The sequence below is a fragment of the Strix uralensis genome, chromosome 3 (assembly GCF_047716275.1).
Source record: "Strix uralensis isolate ZFMK-TIS-50842 chromosome 3, bStrUra1, whole genome shotgun sequence".
Classification (NCBI taxonomy): domain Eukaryota; kingdom Metazoa; phylum Chordata; class Aves; order Strigiformes; family Strigidae; genus Strix; species Strix uralensis.
In genome coordinates, this window is record NC_133974.1 from 98017331 (window position 1) to 98035883 (window position 18553).

At 43.4% G+C, this 18553-nt stretch overlaps 2 protein-coding genes across 11 annotated transcripts in view; one reads left to right on the forward strand and one right to left on the reverse strand.

Moving 5' to 3' along the window:
- The window catches only part of TTC7A (tetratricopeptide repeat domain 7A), a 179686-nt gene extending 172105 nt beyond the window's left edge, over positions 1 to 7581 (reverse strand). For 6 of the 8 annotated variants that reach the window (XM_074863527.1, XM_074863526.1, XM_074863525.1 and 3 more), the window contains exons 1-3: positions 6581 to 6740; positions 3702 to 3865; positions 1864 to 2032 (exon numbers count right to left, since the gene is read on the reverse strand). In XM_074863527.1, the coding sequence (XP_074719628.1) occupies positions 1864 to 2032; positions 3702 to 3865; positions 6581 to 6740 (493 nt within the window). Of the gene's footprint in view, positions 1 to 1083; positions 1140 to 1863; positions 2033 to 3701; positions 3866 to 6580; positions 6741 to 7503 lie in introns of those variants that run through there. The other 2 variants (XM_074863528.1, XM_074863532.1) reach the window with 2 other exon arrangements.
- Positions 7582 to 7685: 104 nt separating this feature from the next.
- MCFD2 (multiple coagulation factor deficiency 2, ER cargo receptor complex subunit) lies at positions 7686 to 12275 on the forward strand. 3 transcript variants are annotated; one of them, XM_074863535.1, is made up of 4 exons: positions 7686 to 7753; positions 8648 to 8796; positions 9500 to 9659; positions 10836 to 12275. In XM_074863535.1, exons 2-4 carry the CDS (start codon positions 8654 to 8656, stop codon positions 10965 to 10967), a joined length of 435 nt encoding a protein of 144 aa, XP_074719636.1. In that variant the 5' UTR covers positions 7686 to 7753; positions 8648 to 8653; the 3' UTR covers positions 10968 to 12275. The 3 variants fall into 3 exon arrangements, with proteins under 3 accessions (XP_074719636.1, XP_074719634.1, XP_074719637.1); XM_074863533.1 differs by lacking the exon at positions 7686 to 7753 and adding an exon at positions 7786 to 7899; XM_074863536.1 differs by lacking the exon at positions 7686 to 7753 and adding an exon at positions 7977 to 8310.
- The last annotated feature ends 6278 nt before the right edge of the window (positions 12276 to 18553 follow it).

The following is an 18553-nucleotide window of genomic DNA, read 5'->3' on the forward strand; positions in this document are numbered from 1 at the left end:
AACCAAACGCAGTAATACAGTATGGATCAACAGAATTTCTGCAGCGATACCAAATGAAAAAGGGTAATAAGAAAAATCTTTAGCATCAAGTATAAATGAATTTTAAATAATTCAACTCTGTGCTGTTACTTGCCCTGCAAAGGGAGCCTGAACAGACATGTTTTGAAATGAAAATTTAAATCCACACTGCTATTGCCATAGTTACCTGTACAAATTTCTTAACATTTAGGGGCTTATTTCTCTAAGACTGGGAAGTTGAGCCCGTGGCATGGGGGAAACAGTGATCCTAGCAGTGAGTGCCCTCTCCAAACTGAGCTGGACAAGCCCCATTCTGCTGGACGACTTCTCTCTGTCAGAAACCATGGTAGAATACCGAGTGACTTACTATATCCTTGATAACTTGGCTAATGTGCAAATAATCATCATGGAGGATAAAAACTGTGAAACAGTAATAGCACAGAGGTTGCTCTGCAATGGCAGGGACTCCTTACAGTTTACACACAAACACAGGGACAACACAATATTTACATTCTGTGCTAAACCACATGGGAAAAAAAAATTACGGCCTGATCCTCTGAAGCAAACACCTCCACCCCCATACCTTCATACACGAGTGAGGTAGTCAATACCATAGAAGAGGCCTTACAGGATCGGTGTTATTTCATCAGTGTTCATGCATGCCTTATCATTACACTCACGCCTCACTAAGGGCCTTATCCAGTTTCCAGTGAGGATAGTGCATCTCCTTTAGACGCCGGGAGTGCACCAATAGTTACTCTCAAATACGCTGCTAGGACTATGACAGTGCTAATGCACTGACAGCTACTCCTCTGCACCATGCAAGTGTTAATGTGAGTTACAAGTAAATTAGTTCTGCTCCACAAAAGCTCGTTAATGAAGCAGATTCAACCCATGCCACAGAAAACAAAATCAAAACAAGCAAAGCAGCACAAACAGGTTTTCAAAAAAGCTGAATGACTGTGTGAGATCATGAAACACCCGAATTATTATCAGTTAACAATTATTACTAGCAGCCCAGTCAAACAGTATTTTGGGTTGATTTGGTTTCACTCTTTTACATACCAGTTGAAGGTATCTGATCATCAGAGTTCTCATTCACCTAATTAGCTGGTGGACATGCTGAAAAGAGTAGAAAGCAGTAGATAGGTAGCAGTACTTGAGCAACATTTATAAAGGAACTGAAAGCAAATGAAGGAGAAGATTACTGTATCTTTTTACCCCCCAAGTCAAAAACTGACTAGGGTCTTCCTTTCCCCCACTCAAAAAGGAAATGCAATTTCACTACCCATAGAGGGTTTTTACTAGGATCTCTCAAACAGTGCAATGTCTGTAGAATTACAAGGGGGAAGAGAGATTCCTGTTTGTACATAAGGTCTGATACTGTGTGACATGCATTGCAAAAATACACTACCTGCTTTGAAAGCACATACTCCATTAGTCCAAAGTTTAAAACTTGGAAACATCATCCTTGCTCAATTCACAGAAATCATTAAAATTTACAAGTAGATGCACTCTTTCTAAGAGAAAGAGCAATTCAGCTGAGTGCTTGATTTAGACCTTCCCAAAATGGATGCACAAGCTCAAGCGTGCTGCTGACTTACAGCCAACAGTTACCACAAGATTTCCAATTTCAAGGTTTTCTTTACAAGCCAGCCAAGTTTAAAAACCACGGACTAAGACTCCATAATGCCTTTAAGTTTAAACTACACAGACCATACCCAGAAGGATTTTCTAAAGCACACAACACTGCCCTAACTCTGCTTCAATCAAATCACTTGGAGTAATACCTTCACCTTCAACCTAAACACAGCACAGCTCAATTATGCATATATGGTCCTTTACCTTTAATAACGAAGGCCTCGGTTACCAAACGCAGCATATACAGAGGTTCATCTTTTGTTGAGAGGTCATCGATTCCTGCTCTTGCATACATGCTGATGGCATCTCTGTAGGATCCCTCCACATAATGAAGCTTTCCTAGGATCAACATAGCTTCTGTCATATACTTAGGCTGAAACAGAGCAGGGAGAGGAAAAGAGTGGTTACATGGTAAAATACCACACAGCAAGAATGAGGCACTTCAGAACAAATTAAGCAGATTTATAAAGCTTTCCTCTCAATGTTGCTAGCTTTGCAGGCCAGAGTAGAAAGGATTTAAGTGTCTAGAGCTCTTAGAGCTATCATGAGAGGAGCAGGCAACAAAGGTCAGGCAACCACTTTGGAGCTCAGGAAATACACAGCTTACAAGCCACCTCTTTGGTTTCAGCTGACCTACTGATTCACCAGCCACAGACAGCACATAAAAGCCTGGCATTTTCAGAACTCCCTACGTACACACCAAGAAAATCCCCTGCTTTTAAACTAGGCAGAAAGCACCACTTTTTAGTCAAGTGCTCCCCTCTCCTCTGTACATTTAATTAAAAAGAGTGAGAAAGCTCCCAAATTTTAAGTTATCAAAGAATTTTCAGGTAACAGTAGAAAGACAGAAGGCATACCTGCTATTTCTAAGATTTGTGTGGTTTCTTAAGGACTGAAAACATGCATAAAACATGCATACAAATCTGTGTAACAAAAAAATCTCAGTAAAACACATCTGTTCAGACCCTTTTTATGCTTTGGAAAGCACACAAAGGTTCCTATGCCTTCATACTCTTTTTTTTTTTTTTAAAATACATACAGGCAACACAGGGTCAATGCTGCATGAGTAGCCAAGTCACCACTAACAAAGAAATAGCAATGGCAATTCATACAGTCAAAGTTAACACCAAGACCTGGAAGAATTCAGTGCTTCCAGCTGTTACTGGGGCTAAGCTATAAACAAAGAGGGCTGGATGGACTCCCCTTCCTTCCCATTTTTAAAATACACTGACTTTCAAGAAGTTAAGAACAAGGAACTCCCCCAAAAAAGCTGCTGCACACTTGCTCCCTGGAAATTAACACGATAAAAGTATAGCATATACTTCCGAGCTAACTAGCCTGTAAGTTTCAGGACCAAAAGTAATACAAGTCTAGAACCGACTGTTGCAATCCATTATCTTTTTAAAGCCAGTTATGCAATTGTGTGTCCAAGGACACCAACACAGCAGCAGCCATTGAGGCAGTTCTTAAAACACCCCTAAAGCTCTGCAGCTGAGTTGACAGGCAGCTACCAACCATGCACCCAGACCACAAAATAAAAGCATAACTTTGCATAACTTCTCTGACAGAGACTGAAAGCAATGCAAGGCTGTAATCCTGGACTCGCAACACAACCTTAAGTGCTTGACAGCAGCTTGGGGCACATTTTACCTCTGATGTGGAGCTGACCAGGTATACAAAATTCCCTCAGACTTGGCACAGCAGTAGGTCACTCAGCTGTGCTAGCCTGACAGCACTGTTATGTGGCCATGCCCCACCATCCCAGAGAGTTCCTAAATATTTATTCTGTTTCTTTCTAATAAAAAATAAAATAAACAGGATCTATACTTGTAGTACATAATTTGTTTGCATATGAAAAAGCAAGTCTCCCAACAGAAGACACGACAAAGGGGTTTTGAAATACCAGTCCATTAGTAATACCTACAATACAGCACTGTACATACAGGGACATGAACAGGCAACACCAACACCTTGTATCAGACTAACAATCATATGAAAGAAGCAGCCAATTGGCAGGAATTACAATGACAGAGTCCACTTACTCGCAGTTTTCCTCTGTTTAAGATATTGGTCAGATACTGTTTAGCTTCACTCAGTTTTGGCTCATTCTTCTCTATCAGTGGAATGGAGTCCTTCAGTTTGGCAAAGTTTTCCTTCAAGCATTCTTCCAGCAGAGCCTCTGCAAGCAGCATACTCCCATAGTCCTCTGAAAACACACACCAACCAACAAGAAACATGGCTTAGTGCGGTACTGCTGATAAATAGTATTACAAAAACAAAACAACACACCTTTGAGACACACAAACAGTAACTCAGACAAGCGGACAAGGAAGAACCAGCAGACAGAGTGAAGTTCCATTAACTTCTAGCTTTTGGAAACGGTACATTTCCTATGAAAAAATGAGATGTTTCCTTTTAAGATTTTCCCTAATAAATCCTGTAATTTTGACAGCACAGCTCATTCTTGTGTTGTCACTAATATAAGACTTAAGAAATTTCATCACAAAACTCACTTTCGAAAGTATAAGGCAAATCTTTACAAACATTTAAGTACATGTTTTAGATTTACAAACGTACAAGCATGAAATGCATGCTTCAGACTACAGATGAGTTTCACTGCAGAACAGTAACCACATCAGAAACTTTTAAAATTTTCCTGAAAGTTCACAGAAAAAAATAGAAAATTTAGACACATTCTACACATCCATTACTAAAGACACGCAAGGCTTGATCAACTGACATAACTAACATGCCGCATAAAATTCCTTCTGCATTAAAATCCATTCCAGTTCACAGTTCCACAGAAGAGAAAGTCAAGCATAAGTAGTAGCACTGGATAGGGCATGAAGCATCATACAATGTTGCAATCATGCTCTGAAAAAAAAAAAAAGCTTAATCTGCCACTGTACTTGGGAGGTCTTGCAGGAGGGGTCCAGTTCTGCAGTTTATTCATTCATAAAATAATACCTCAGTCAGCTGACTAGTGGGTCAAGCAGGGTAAGAAAATCTTTGTAAATCAAAGAGCCAAGCCCTACATTTCATATATACTACATATTTCAAAGTCTGAAATTCTAGAATGCAGAAAGCTATATTGTATTTATTTCTGTATTCTCAGTCCATGCAACAACTTATCCCCACTTACTACCTATACATCACATACAGCATTAATAATCAACTTGTGGTTGGGTTTTTGTTTTAGATTTTTTTGTTATTGTAGCTTAAGTGTTCACTTGCATATCAAATGATAACCATAGCTCTTCCTGCTCAATTGCAGGTCTACAACTAACTTGCATAAACAAAGTATAGGTATATAAAATGAGAAGTGTAAATGCTGCATGCCATCATTCCTACACAACACTGAAGAGCTTTCAGGTAGTTATTAATCTCTTAACCAAACTTGAGGAATTACATAAAACCCTATACAATTAAGAAATAAATATATGCAATCTCTCAAAGCAAATACTACTATTAAAAATTTTCATCCAGACACACTATTGTTTCTAGAAACACAAAACTGTAGCTAGTCCCTTGCTGGAAGAAAAGTTCTGTAGTAATAACAAAGTATTACTTTTTCATAACTAGCAAGTTATGATGACATAGCAGCAAATTAACAAATAATGTTTTTACAGCAATCATACAGTTGTTATGCCTCTTAATTACAAGGGAACAAACAAATATGAACTATTCAGATACTAATGCCCCAAACTGCCACAATGATCTCTGCACCTGGGAAGCGCTGCCAAAACCTGACTGAAGTTCAAAGGTTGGCTGTGTGGTTCTCAACACAGGGTTTGATCTGCCTCACATATACACCTGGAAAGCCTCGTAAATAAACATTTCTTAACCTACCAACATCTCCCCCCACCATGCTTTTCCATTGTGAAGTTTATTATTGCATCCCAGAAAGTTTGAATTAACTCTAGGGCCACATCCTAGAAACACTCCTCTAAAGCAGAGGGTTTATTCATAGAAATAGCTCCTCTGACTTGAACAGTAGAACCTCTCGCACCAGTGTGGTGGCTAAAGATCTCTTCACAACTTACTGCTGTTGACTACAGACACAGAATTTTACATTTCTAAGTTAGGCTGCCTCACTTCTTACAAGCAATTTCATTTAAAAAGAAGCAAAATTGTGTGTTGTAAGAGGGGAAAAAAGCTAAGAATACATTTGCTATTTATGAAACCCGTCTTACATGGGAAAGGATACTTGAATGATCCCAAGCCTTTAAATAAAGCAGTCCCGTAGGGAAATGGAGAGAGAGAACTAAGGACATCCGGAACAGGGTGGGGAAGGCCAAGAGGGAATCCGCATCACACCTATCGAGAACTTGAAAAGAGACGTTTCCAAACACGGAAGATTTTGGTCGGTAGCCCGGCCGCCGCCCAGCCGAACTTGTTAAATTAGAAGGCGGGCACCGAGCGCAGCAGCCGCCAGCCGCGTCCAGGAGCTTATCGGGGCGAGGGCAACACCCCAAACGCAGGGAAGCGCCGAGCGAGCGCCGCAGCCCCCGCTCCCACCGACAGCCCCAAGCAGTGCGTGTCCCCTCGCAGCCCGGCGGGCTCGGAAGCGCTGACACGAAGAGTTATCGTCCTGAGCGCCGTCTCCCGGGCTCCTGCCACCTCTCCTGCGAGGACATCCCGCCCTCCCGCCGCCGGGCCGGGGCACCTACGGGAGACACCGGACGACTCCCCACTGCCTCCGTCGGCACCCCGGCACTCCCCAGCCCTCTTCCACAACCCCGGGAGACGGGGCAGCCGCGGCTCCCGCCCGCGTGAGCCCACCGGGCCGGGGCTGCCGAGCCCCGGGCGCGGGTACGGAGCGAGAAGCCGGCCCCGCCGCCGCCCCACACCCGGGCGGTCCGGTATCGGCGGCCGTCCCGCCGCTCTGCCCCACCCTGCCCGCCCCCCCGCCGCCGCTTACCCGCGTCCTGCGCGCCCCCCACCGCCGCCTTGCGCGGCGGCCGCGCCGGCGGCCGGAGCTGCTGGGCCAGGTACCGGAGCGGCCCCCACTGCCCCTCCGCCCGGCACCGCTCGATCTCCCCCTCCAGCTTCACGTGCGAGTGCGAGCCCTTGGCCGCCATCTTAGAGCCGGGCCCGCCCCGCCCGCCCGCGGGGAGTCCCCGGCGGCGGCGCCCGGGAGGCGCCCGGAGCGTGTGCGGGGCCGCGGTTCCGGGCGGGTGGCCCCAGCAGGTGCCCGGCGGGGCGGGGCGGCACGGCTCGGCTCCCTGCCCGAGGCCTGCGACCGGGGCCGGCGGCTCCTTCCGGCCACCCCACCCTGCCGCCTCTCACTTGACGCCCGAGGCAGCGAGCCGTGCCCCGGCGTCGCAGCCCGCCGAGGGCGCTGCGCCTACCCGGCCGCCCTCGGCCTGCCGTGCACAGCGGGCCTGCGGGGCCCGAGACGCGCCGCCCCGGGGCTCCCGTCCTCGTCGGTGAGGGCCAGGGGTGCTGCTCCCTCGCCAAGGCCCTCGGAAGCCCCCTAAACCCCAGGCCTCTGCCGTCAGCCCTTCCCCACAGCCACCACCCCGCTTCGGTCGCGACTCCAGCACAGAGGAACCGGCGAGGGCATGAGGGACGAGCCGGGAGCCCGCATCGCTCCCCGAGGTCGGAGCTTGCTCTGAGGGCTGTGACTCGAGGGGCGAAAGCAATCGGTGTTTGCGCGTCGCGTATAAAATAATGAGAGCTTCGACATTCCGTGAAGGAGGGGGCGGGCGGAGAGAGCGCACAGTTTATAAAGCACAGAGGGGAATGGCGGCCGCGCGGGGCGGGGAAGGGGCTGTGGAGCGGCCGCGAGGGAAATGCGCGGAGCCGGGGCCAGCCCCGTGAGCCGGCACCCTCCGGACTCACGCTGCAACTCCCGCCGTCCTCCGGCTTCGCCCCGGGCACGGCCAGCGGGAGCGCACCGCGGACCCTTCAGGAGGGGGGCTCCCCTCACCAGAGGCCGCTCGGGGCGGAGCGGCGGGGCGGGGCAGAGCCACTCGCCCCGCCCGCCACGGCGGCCCCGCCCCGCGGCGGGGCGGGGCGCTCCACCTGTCCGTCCGCGAGGGCTCCACGTGGAATTCCAGGAGCGGTGACGTGGGCCCCGCTCGGCGGAAAGGTGCAGCCAATGGGCGGGAGGAGGGGGCGGGGCCGAGCGCGGCGCGTGCGCCGGGTCAGGGGTGACGCCGGGGATGGTGGCCGCCCTGCCCCGCACCCGGAGCCCGTGGGAGGGACGGCGCGGCGGCCGCGGCCATCCGCCGGAGGGTGCGTAGCCTGGCGGCGGCGGCGACGAGACCTCTCCGTCCGCCCCGGCAGCCGAGGCTGGAGCGGGGTGTGCCGCGGCCTAGGCGGGGGCCGCCCCGGGGGTCCTGCCGGGTGGGGGAGGCCGCGTGCGGGAGGCCCGCGCGGTGCCCGCTGTGAGGGCCTCCGGCATCGCTCCGTGCCGAGACGGCTGCCAGCCGGGGGTTGCGTCCGCGGGCGAGAACGGGGAAGCCGAACCCAGCAGTCGGCTCCTCTAGTCGCCTCGCTGGGCACCGCTCGGCTCCGCGCACCCTGCGGAAGCGCTTCAGTGGCCCGTGAAGCGAGCGCTGCAACGACCGTTGCGTTTTTGAAGTTGGATGTTACTTAGGGCATGCAGCCTGAGTAGATCTAACTAGATGCAGTCCCTTTGATGTCGTAAGCGACCTTTACTCCCGTAGCTGCAGGCAGGTCTGCGTGAAGCTGGCGTGGTTGGTTGTCTGGAAGCTGTGTGAAGACCCGAGCGTGGTTAAAGAGTGTGCGTTCGCTGCCTGAAAAAAAAAAGTAATTCTCTGAAGATTACTGCGTGCTTCCTTGAAACAAGGATCCTCAGAGAAATTCTTAATTGGAGCTCTCTGGTTTTCTGAGTGCTAACTGCTTCAAATGAAGCAACTTCTTCTAGGCCTTAGTGAGATTATTTCTAAGCACTCTGTAAATCTGCTGAAAGTAGATTGAATATTTCATCTTTGGGGGGGGAATGTTTTCCTTTTTGTAGGAGATCATGATGGCGCAAAGGATATTTAGAATACGTTTGCTGTTCTGCTTTCTGGCTGCATTCTTCATCTCTGCCCTAGCTGAGGAACACGTAGGAGAGAGTCAACATGCAAATATTCGCCTTGATAAGAACTTGGTACAAGATAAAGAGTATGTGTTCCATGTTCTAAAAATATAAACTTCTTAATGACTTGGTTATCTCTTAAATCTTGCTATGTGAGTTGGACTTAAGCCTAGGGCACCCTCTTTTCTCAGGATAGTGTATGACTAGTTAGAGCCAGATATGAGACATGCTTGCTCGATAAGTTTGTAGAGATACTAGACCTAGAAAGGTCTCCCTGGAGCCTTTAGCCCTACTCATACTATAAAGAATTTTTTAGAGGAATCCTGCTTACCTAGATCAACATACTTTAGACAAAATTGTATTCTGAACAGGTAGAGCGAGAGTTTTTTTCTCATTCGCTTCTTCATAGAGATAAAACAGTGGTAGCAGCAAATAAAACACCCTAGAGTACTTCATGTTTGACTGGGAAAGATCTTTCTCCAGTTCCTGTGCTTTGGAAGACAGCCAGAAGGAGATTTTGGGCACTGCTTCCCTTGTTTTGATAACCTGCTAAGTAGGCCAGAAGAAATAGACGTAGCTAGGTATTAGAGGCCACTAAGGCACCTGTAACAAACAACCTTTGTTCCCCCTTCTCCTTAGTATAAAACCTGGTTGTTCAAGGTGCTTTTAGAGATACAATATTTTCAGTGTACTTGACTGTCTGATCAAAGACTAAATTTGATGTAAACAGAGCATTAAATATTAACTGACAAATATATTGTGGGGTTTGTTTGTTGTTTTTTTTCTTAGCCACATCATGGAACATTTGGAAGGTGTTATTGAGAAACCAGAATCTGAGATGTCTCCACAAGAGTTGCAGCTTCATTACTTCAAAATGCATGATTATGATGGTAATAATTTGTTAGATGGTTTAGAGCTTGCTACTGCTATATCACACGTCCACAAAGAGGTAAGTGGAATTTTGTGACGACGTATGTGTTTGGAAACAGTTATGACTCTAAAAGCAGCTTACAGTAGAACGGAACAGTTACAACACATCTTTGGTGCAGTTACAGTTTTGCCTGAAAATAAGATTATTTTCCCCCTTATACTTTTGGCTTGATTTATAAATGTGCTAGCTTTATCACTGCTTTTCGTGTCACATTGCAGTTTTCAAGAAGTCTCCGTTGTTGTTTAAACTTTACAGTGAGGAAGGACTGTAGAGTGAAAATGATTTGACAGAGGTGATACTTTGGTAGACGGGGATAGGGAGAAGGGGAAATTATCCGAAATGGGATAATGCTTATGAGGTTTATAGAAATATTGTGTGATATGATGCTGTTTGAGGTTCTGAGGCTGCTGTTTTCAACTCCAAACTGTTACTGCTGTGGATAGACAAACTGGAAGAGACCTCTTGCACAAAATTAATAGTAGAAAAAAGCAGTCACGGTCTGCTTTTTTTCTAAACACAAATTCTCTTTCCAGCTAGGAACATTTAAGGGCAAAGTAGGAAGATACAATCATTAGGGAGACAATACTAACACATCATCTCGTACTGACCTTATGAAAGTTAGAATTCAGAATAGCATAACTTCCTGCACACACCTGTGGCAAAAAATACCTAGCTGAGAACAGAATAATCACTTGCAGTTTCTTGTGCAAAGGCACCTCTTTGCATTCCTCTTTGCTCGCAAGGGGTGTTACTAAGAATTTTACTGACTTTAAGCTACAGTGCTGGATTTCTTCACTACTCTGCTACTGCATTTTGCAAGTTCTGACACACAGGAAGATATTTCTGTACTCTATAGAAACTATAGTGTCTATACAACATCAAGATCCAAAATAAGACTAGATCTGTTAGATTATTATCCATTATTGTACACTGTGCTAGTCAGGTTTTAGAACTTTTGGCTAAGAATATTAACTGGGTACAGAGTGCTTGTTTTGAAGTCCAGAGAACTCAGACTTCATACCTTGCACCTGGTAAAAGTTGCTTATATTGGTATAAATGATTACATAAAACTTAGTGCCAAATTGGGCACCAAACATGAATAGCATAACAAAAAATTAGTTGTTGGTGATCTGTCATATGTGCTACTAGATGAGAAACACTGCTAAACCGTTCAATGTGGTTTTGTTTTTGTAGGAAGGTGGTGAGCATACCCAGGCAATGAAAGAAGAAGAGCTGATTAGTCTAATAGATGATGTCTTAAGAGATGATGATAAGAACAATGACGGATACATTGACTATGCAGAATTTGCAAAATCACTGGAATAAGGTTTGGCAGGGGGCTTGTTTCTCCTTCTAACTACATGGAAATGTGAACCAGTATAATGTGATTCATTACTGTCTCGTATCAACCTCTGTGCTGTGAGGAGGAGAGGTTTACTAGCTCCAGCTGAATTTATTTGAAAGTTGTATGTGTTAAGAGACTGGCTAACTTGGGGAGAGAGCCATGTTTGACTAAACGTAGCTACACGTTTGAATGTTGAAGCTTGGAAGCGTCAGCAGTATTCACATAGGGTACAGCTGGCAAACTTAAGTAGCTGTGTATGAATACTAAACAGATCATAGACAATCTAAATTTCAGTTTTCTGTCATTGGGTTACATAGTACTTGTTTGCTTACATCTTCTATTTAAATTTAAAAAAATGCCTAGAAAGCAAGAAAAGATTACTGCATATAGTTGTATTTCAAGGATACATGTCCTTACCTTCCCACTAATTTCAAAGGAAAATTGCATATAAGTACAGGTGCTTTAAACAGCCGTTGTAGAGGAAAAGCATTTGAATGTGGTTGCTGTTTGAGGTCCACATGATACCATGTGGACATTAACAGACAGTCTTTGAAAATCTGAGCATTTTTAAATACATGTATTTCCTAGCATACCCTTACATTTTACATATAAATATATATACACATATTTTTCAGTTTCTTCTTGTCCTTCACAGATTTACTTTTTACGTCTTAATTTACTGGGTTTTTTTTCTACCTTCTGTGGTGTTTTCTTAAGAAACTGAAAGTATTTTTATTACATTTATACGTTGTATTAATGCTGTATAGCATTTGCTAGAGTAGCTTCTGCTATCTCAGTGTGAAGGTCATGTTAACAGTAAACCAGTTAATATTAAAGCTTCTGTTCAGTTTGGTTTCTACAGTATTAGCCAGCAAGTAATGCTGCCTTATTAAGGTTTAAATTCATGTTCCTTGACACTTAAATTATGGTATTACTTTCAGGAGGTATTCCATAGTTTCAAGATACTTGAGTGTTTGCAACTTAACATGGTTCTAAGAATGTTTTCAGCCTTGACTCACTCAATACTTGATAAATCAAGCAGTTTAAGGATATTAGGGAAGTGATGTATTGCTGTGTTATTGATATTTGGTGACTCTAAAACATAACTGAAATCTCCAATTGTATTGAATTGTTATCCATTAATAGAGAATCTAAATGTTAGCATATTTCTGTAAAATGTATGAAGAGCTATTTTCTGTACAAAATTATTCTTATACAAGAGAAATACATTTGTAAAAGAAATTATTACCTCTGTTTAAATGTTTGTGCAATGAATCCTAAGTGTCAGACTTTTCTTGTACTCGTTATTTATTTTGATACTTTTGTGGCCAGGGTTGTGCTGGTTGTACAAGCAATAAAAATAGGTTGGGATTCGTGCACTCTGGAGCTAGACACACAAGGTGGAAGTCCTAGTGAGAAATGTACCTAACTTTCTGATGTATTTTTAAGCCCATCTCTGTTACTAGCAGCTGTCTTAAAGTTCTTTCAGTTAAAGCATTTTTTAAATATCTCTTTTGAGGGTAATTAATCTGGGTGAATGTTGAATCAGAAGAAAGTATAGCAAATGCATGCAGGTAGGAGGGGAGAAGAGGTCAAGCCCCTCACCTTTGAGCACTTACAGCAGGTTGCCTGTAGATTCTTATGTGCTTATTGCATAAGCTTTTGAGTTTTGGATTTATTTGGGATGAAAGAGCAAGACCAAGGAACTGACTTTTATGTGCTGCTCAAGAAATCATGGTTCTCTTATCAAGTGTAGCCTATAAACGTAGTCCAGCAACCACCTGTGGGGCACACTTACATACATATGCTGTATTTATATACATGTTTGTTAACTGCTATTGTTTGTGGCAAAGGCATGCACCATAGAAGCTTTATATCAGAAATAATTATGATAAGTGCAGGTAATGTGGACATTTAAAACTTGTTTTTAAGGGTTCAGAAGTATGTCTAAATAGAAAAGCTATTTACCAAAAATTGAGAACAAAATTGGCACATTTGATTTCATGATACATGAAGAAAGATCAAAATTCTGCTTTCCTAGAAAGAACAGTTCAAGAAATGCTACCCAAGCTGAAACCTGCATCATCACATCTTTACTCAGCCTCCTAAAACAAATACACATACTTAGTTAAGTGTACTTAAAGATAAATGGTTTAACAGCTGTCTAGGGAGCTTTCTCAGTTATTAAGTAGAAAAGTACAAAATTGCTGAGAGTGATGCTGAGTCAGACTTTCTTTTTTATTTTGAAATATAACTAATCTGTGTGCTTGTTGTAGCTCATGTGGTACCCTAAATATGCTGGTACAGGTCATACATAGATATAACATTTTCTATTTCATATATATATATATACTATAGAAAATACAGCCTTTACAACAGAAGTACTCATCAACTATAACGCTGCTTAAGCTTCTGTAGAACAGTACTATCTCCATTTCACAGATAAGATAAATAACAAAGCAGAAGGGGTGTATGATTTACTGAAGGTCAGTTGTCCCTGGCAGAAACTGAAAATTGTGAGAATGCTGTTGTATGTGATCTTCACATCCTCCTAGTCCATGATCTTAAGGGAGGGGGATTAGTTTTCCCCATTAGAGAACACATCTGGCCTTGTGTTACTGTATACTATGTACCCAGTTTGAAGTATCTAGATTATCTGCTTTTACCTCACAAAATACTGCATAATCTAGCAGCTAAAGAACATACTTAAACTTGTTCTTGAAGCACTCCTGAACTAGTCAATCTAGAATATAGTCTGTACATGAAGGAGAAAAATCTTAACTGCTTGTCCAGTGCGCATCAGAATGATGTTAATGACAAGAATGACTGCCTGGAATTTCCCAGCAGCAGTTTTGTCTGCATAGTCATGCAGACTTTACTACCCTTTTTTATTTTCTTTTTATGTATCACCTGCAACCTCCAAATGTCCTAGATTCATTAAGGAATGGTTACAGACTTACTGATTTTGTCTAAAGCATTTTTTAATACTACAATTCACAAGTGGAAGAACAGTAATTCAGGAATAATGTCATAATCGATACAGCCGCTAGATAGCGTATTGACACTGCACATTCGTTCCCTGCAGTATGTAACTTACAACAACCTGCATTTCTCTAAACCGTCACCACTACTCTGATTATGGGTGAGGCTTGCTCCTCTGTCTTCCAACACCAGGTTGTCAGTATGATGCCCACATTTTTATTGGTTTACAGCTGTCATAAAAGTTGACCACAGCTGAGACTGGTTACTGGTAATTAATTTTCATTGTTTAGGGAATCCAAATCAACTTGAAGTGATAGTAAAGAAACCTGCATTGTAATATTGTCAGTAAAAATAATTGCATAACAGGAAGGCTTTCTAATATAAGCACCGGGTTTGGCCTGACTTCTTGACAATCTCTGGTCGACCTATGAGAGAGTCCATGAGGTATCCACAGTGGTCTCATCCAACATTAAAGAATACCAGAGGGTTTTAGTAGGACCTGAAGTCTTACTGGGTTTGAATTCAATGTCAGTAAGAGCTTCTGACACTGTTCTTACAAGGCATAGGTTCAGCGTGGTCTGCTCAGCCATTTTTGCTTAAGTTGAAGCTTACTGCTTTTTTCTTCCTCTCCCCTGTTACAGTTTCACTGTCTGCCCATTGCACCATGAAACAGCTGCCTAATGTTCTAAATTTTTTGTAAATGAATTAGGGCAAGGATCATTGCATACCTTAGTCTGGATTATTTGTTATCACAAGGATTTTGTGTTTTAAACGTTTCATTAACACAGATCCTCTGTCCATGTTGAATGAGATCCATTATGAGGGCAGTTATTAATGCCTTACAGAAGATTTCTCTGAAGTTTCATTTGTCTTCCCATTTTTCATGCTAAATTCTGAACTGCAGCCTAAATCATAAGGGCTAATACATACTCTAATTGTTACTACTTTCCTCAGCTGAGTGGCCGTTTTACATGTAGGTAGAGGGCAGTGTAACACATGACTCAAGGTCTACTGCAGTACTGCAGCGAACATAGTGTCAACTTCTGCCACTTGATCCAACAGAGTGACTGACAGCACTAGATTTCAAGAAGGCAGATGTCAATAAACTCAGAAAATGGGTGGGGAAGAGTTCGTCAGTGGCAAATCTAAGGGAAAAACAAATTAGGGAATGCTGTCAATTCCTTCAAGAAATGCTAATAAGAAACCAAGTACAACCTGTGCCATTTTAGAGGAAAGTAAGGAAATTCAGCAGAAGTCAGCTAATTCACAACCTTTCAATTGACCGCAAGCATAAGAGATATATCTGTAAAGTAGAAACTAGGTCAGCTGATTGAGAACCCAGCACAATAGTCCATAAATGAGGGGGATTGGGGGGGTGTATACAGTAAGTAAAGACAAAATGCACAAGAGGCAACTAGAAAAACTTAGCAAAAATAAAAGAAATTTTACAGGTAAGGCTGTAAGGGAAAAACAAAGGGAAGTTTGGACCACTACTCAAAGATGAGGGGGGGTGGTATCAGCAGAGGACGTTAAGGAAGCTGAAGAGTTTAATGTCCTTATTTTCTCCCTTTTTCATCAATCTTTACTAAAAAGGTCAACAGCAAGCAGACAGTGCAATTATTACAAGGAAAAGGGGGTAAAATTTCAGCTTAAAGTATACAAAACCTGCTTAGAGAGTAACCGGTTAAGATAGATGTTTTCCAGTTGCCTGAGTCCAATCAACTTCACTCTACAAGTCTTAAAGGGAGGGTGAAGTAATGGCCACAGATGTCATATAGCTTGAATTTATTTATTTAATTTTTTGCAAGGCCTTTAGCAGTACTTCCTATAATATCCTCGTGAACAGGCTAGTGAACTGTGATCTAAATGAAACTGTTGTGGGAAGGGGCAGGAGGTCAAGTTTGGTTGGATAATTGTATCCACAGGGTAATTCCATTGTAACCTATCAAAATATATGTGTTTTGCAAGGAATTCTGTGGGCCTTGGTTCCATATCAACTTTTATTTGATGTTTTCATTGAAGGCATAGAAGATGGAATATGAAGTATGATTATTAAACCTGCAGATGGAGCAAGGAAGGACTGCAGACGTTATAGATGCTAAAAGATCAGAATTTAAAATGATCTTGATGTATTTAGAGAAGTCATCTAAAATAGATGGAGTGTAATAGTGCAAAATACCATGCTTAGAAAGAAATACTCATCTGTACTTGCAAAACAGTCTAGGTACCAGTTCACAAGAGAAAAATCCAGGGACTGTGGTGGAACAAGCTGAACATGAATGGCAAAGCCCTCCCATTGGGATGTCTAAAGGGTCTTAAAGACTCAGAGTCTATGTGGGCTGCTCCCCACTGTTAAAAGATTCACCTGGAAGACCGTGTCTTGTTTAGTGCACTGCACTTCAAGAAGGATATGAACTAGTTGGCAAGAGGCCAGCGGACATCAGCAAAAATGGATAGAGGTCCAGAGAATGTGAGGGAAGATTGCAAGAAATGTGGAGTTTTTCTGCTGAAGAAGTAACAACTGAGAAGAAGGAAGGTTAATAGTCTTCAACTAAAAAGCTGTTGCAAAGAATAAGGAAATAATATGTTCTTGGTGGAAAGATTAGGAAGAATAAAACATGAAGCATAAACCAAACAGCTTGCGAGATTTAGATTAGACATTGGACAAACTTCAATATCAATGATAAGATAGTGTAGTTTGGGGTGATGTGATTGTAACTTGGTCTTTGGATAGAAAGGTGGAGTTAATGACTTCTTCAGATCCCCTCTGGTGAAAGCCTGTCTCTCAGTGAGTCTATGACTGTCAACATCTGTGTGGACTTGTACTGGGAGAAGTCCCTTGTGGTCAGTTCCACAGCTGAGAACTGAACACAGGAATTGAACACAGGAAGCCTGTGCTCAGCTCCAGGTCTCAGAGAAATCTTCTCCAAGATCATAGACCATCCTCCTCTCTCCCTGCTGTAAGCCTTTCCTCTTCTCCTTGTCATCTCTGTAGACTCTTACCAAGACAGCCATATTCCAGTTTTCCCCTAATCCATGTAGATGTCAGTTTTACCTCTCATCTTCTTACCATCATAACCCATTTTCCCTCTTGAAAGCCCCTGAAAACTTGTTCGTCACTTCTGCCTTCCAATCGGGCAGTTCTTCCGTCCCAGAAGACAATGGCCACTTGGACAGTCCTGCTGCACTCAGTTCCTGTGCTGCATGACAGAGCAGTCTGCAACCAGCAACGTCCTGCTCAGTCCTGTCAGCATACGTTCACTGTCAACAGCATCTAAGTGCAAAACTCTACCAAGTTTCTATGAAGCATGTTCAAAATGTGGTTGTCAAGAGCCAGAAGTGAACACTTTGAACCAGATGGGGAAAAACGGCATATCCTGACTCCAAGATAATGCTTTGCTTAGTATTCAGGTCCTAGCTCCGGAGCACAGAGATACCACAGCTGCTTCACAGAAAAGAACAGTCAAAGGACTGTTAAGTCTTTAAAATGATGAAGTGATTTCCTAGCCCTGTTTTCAGCAAATAGTCAACTATTTTTGTTGACATTGAGAATACAGTGGAAGACCATCTACACTGAGTCAAAACAAAGGTCCATCTAGCCCAAGAGCTTGCTTCAAATAGTGGCCAAGAACAGATGCTGATGGAATAATAAACAGAGAACACATGGTGTCATACTTCTCCCAAACACACACACAGGCTCCAGCAATTTGTAGGTCAGGGATTTTACTTCAGCAACGACAAAACCGACTAAAGTCAGGAGCTCAGAAAGATCAAGGCTTAAATGTTAAAGTCTGGCAATATTATTAAGAAGGTCTCATGGGACATGGGCAATGCCCGATGGTCAATGGTACGCACTGGGCAGACTTTACTGTTGACATTGCTACGCTATAACCTTCAGTACAAGCTAAGGGGGTGATGCGGTGGGCATGTAGTGATCCCAGGAGACTGCATTAATGCAGTGGTATAGCACAACTATACTATTTCCAGATGTCACATTCTTCTCACTTACAGTGAGAGACACTGCAAGTTGTCTAATGAATCTGTTTGCCTCTGGTTTTGGTCACACTTCAAGAACCATCTTTAAAATGACCCAATTATGAGAAAGCCCTTAGCACATCCTTTGAAATAAATCCTCTTTAAGAATAGAACACTATGCCTCAGAACTTATTTTGTCATAAAACCAGAAATAAGCCACAAAACATATATGCTGAAAAATAATACTGACTTAAGTGTCTTCATGTGTGGCTTGCAGTCCTCAGAGACTGACATATTGGCACAAATCAGGGCAGGTATGAGTTTTTTGACCCCGGAAGGTGCACTGGGATGAGTAGAATGAGATTTGAATGCCGTTCCCTTTGGGAGAGGTCTCCAAGGACTGTGCAGAAGGGGCTGTAAAGCCATGCTGTCAACTTCACCATGGATTGTGGATTGCAGTGAGAACCAGGAAGCACACAGGTGAGGGTTTTAGACACCAGTACATGCAGACAGGACTAGTCTCAGAGAGGGAACATGTCTGTTTAGGATACATGCAGAGTTGTTTAGAAACCTTACATATGCCACCATAAATTTATGAGCACATTGGCAC

Bases quoted from the DNA above. Each gene is read 5' to 3' on its own strand.
- MCFD2 (XM_074863535.1), top strand. From the start codon at position 8,654: ATGATGGCGCAAAGGATATTTAGAATACGTTTGCTGTTCTGCTTTCTG. The intron at 8,797-9,499 runs GTATGTGTTCCA...TTTTTTTCTTAG, and splicing joins AACTTGGTACAAGATAAAGA to CCACATCATGGAACATTTGG. The intron at 9,660-10,835 runs GTAAGTGGAATT...TTGTTTTTGTAG, and splicing joins TATCACACGTCCACAAAGAG to GAAGGTGGTGAGCATACCCA.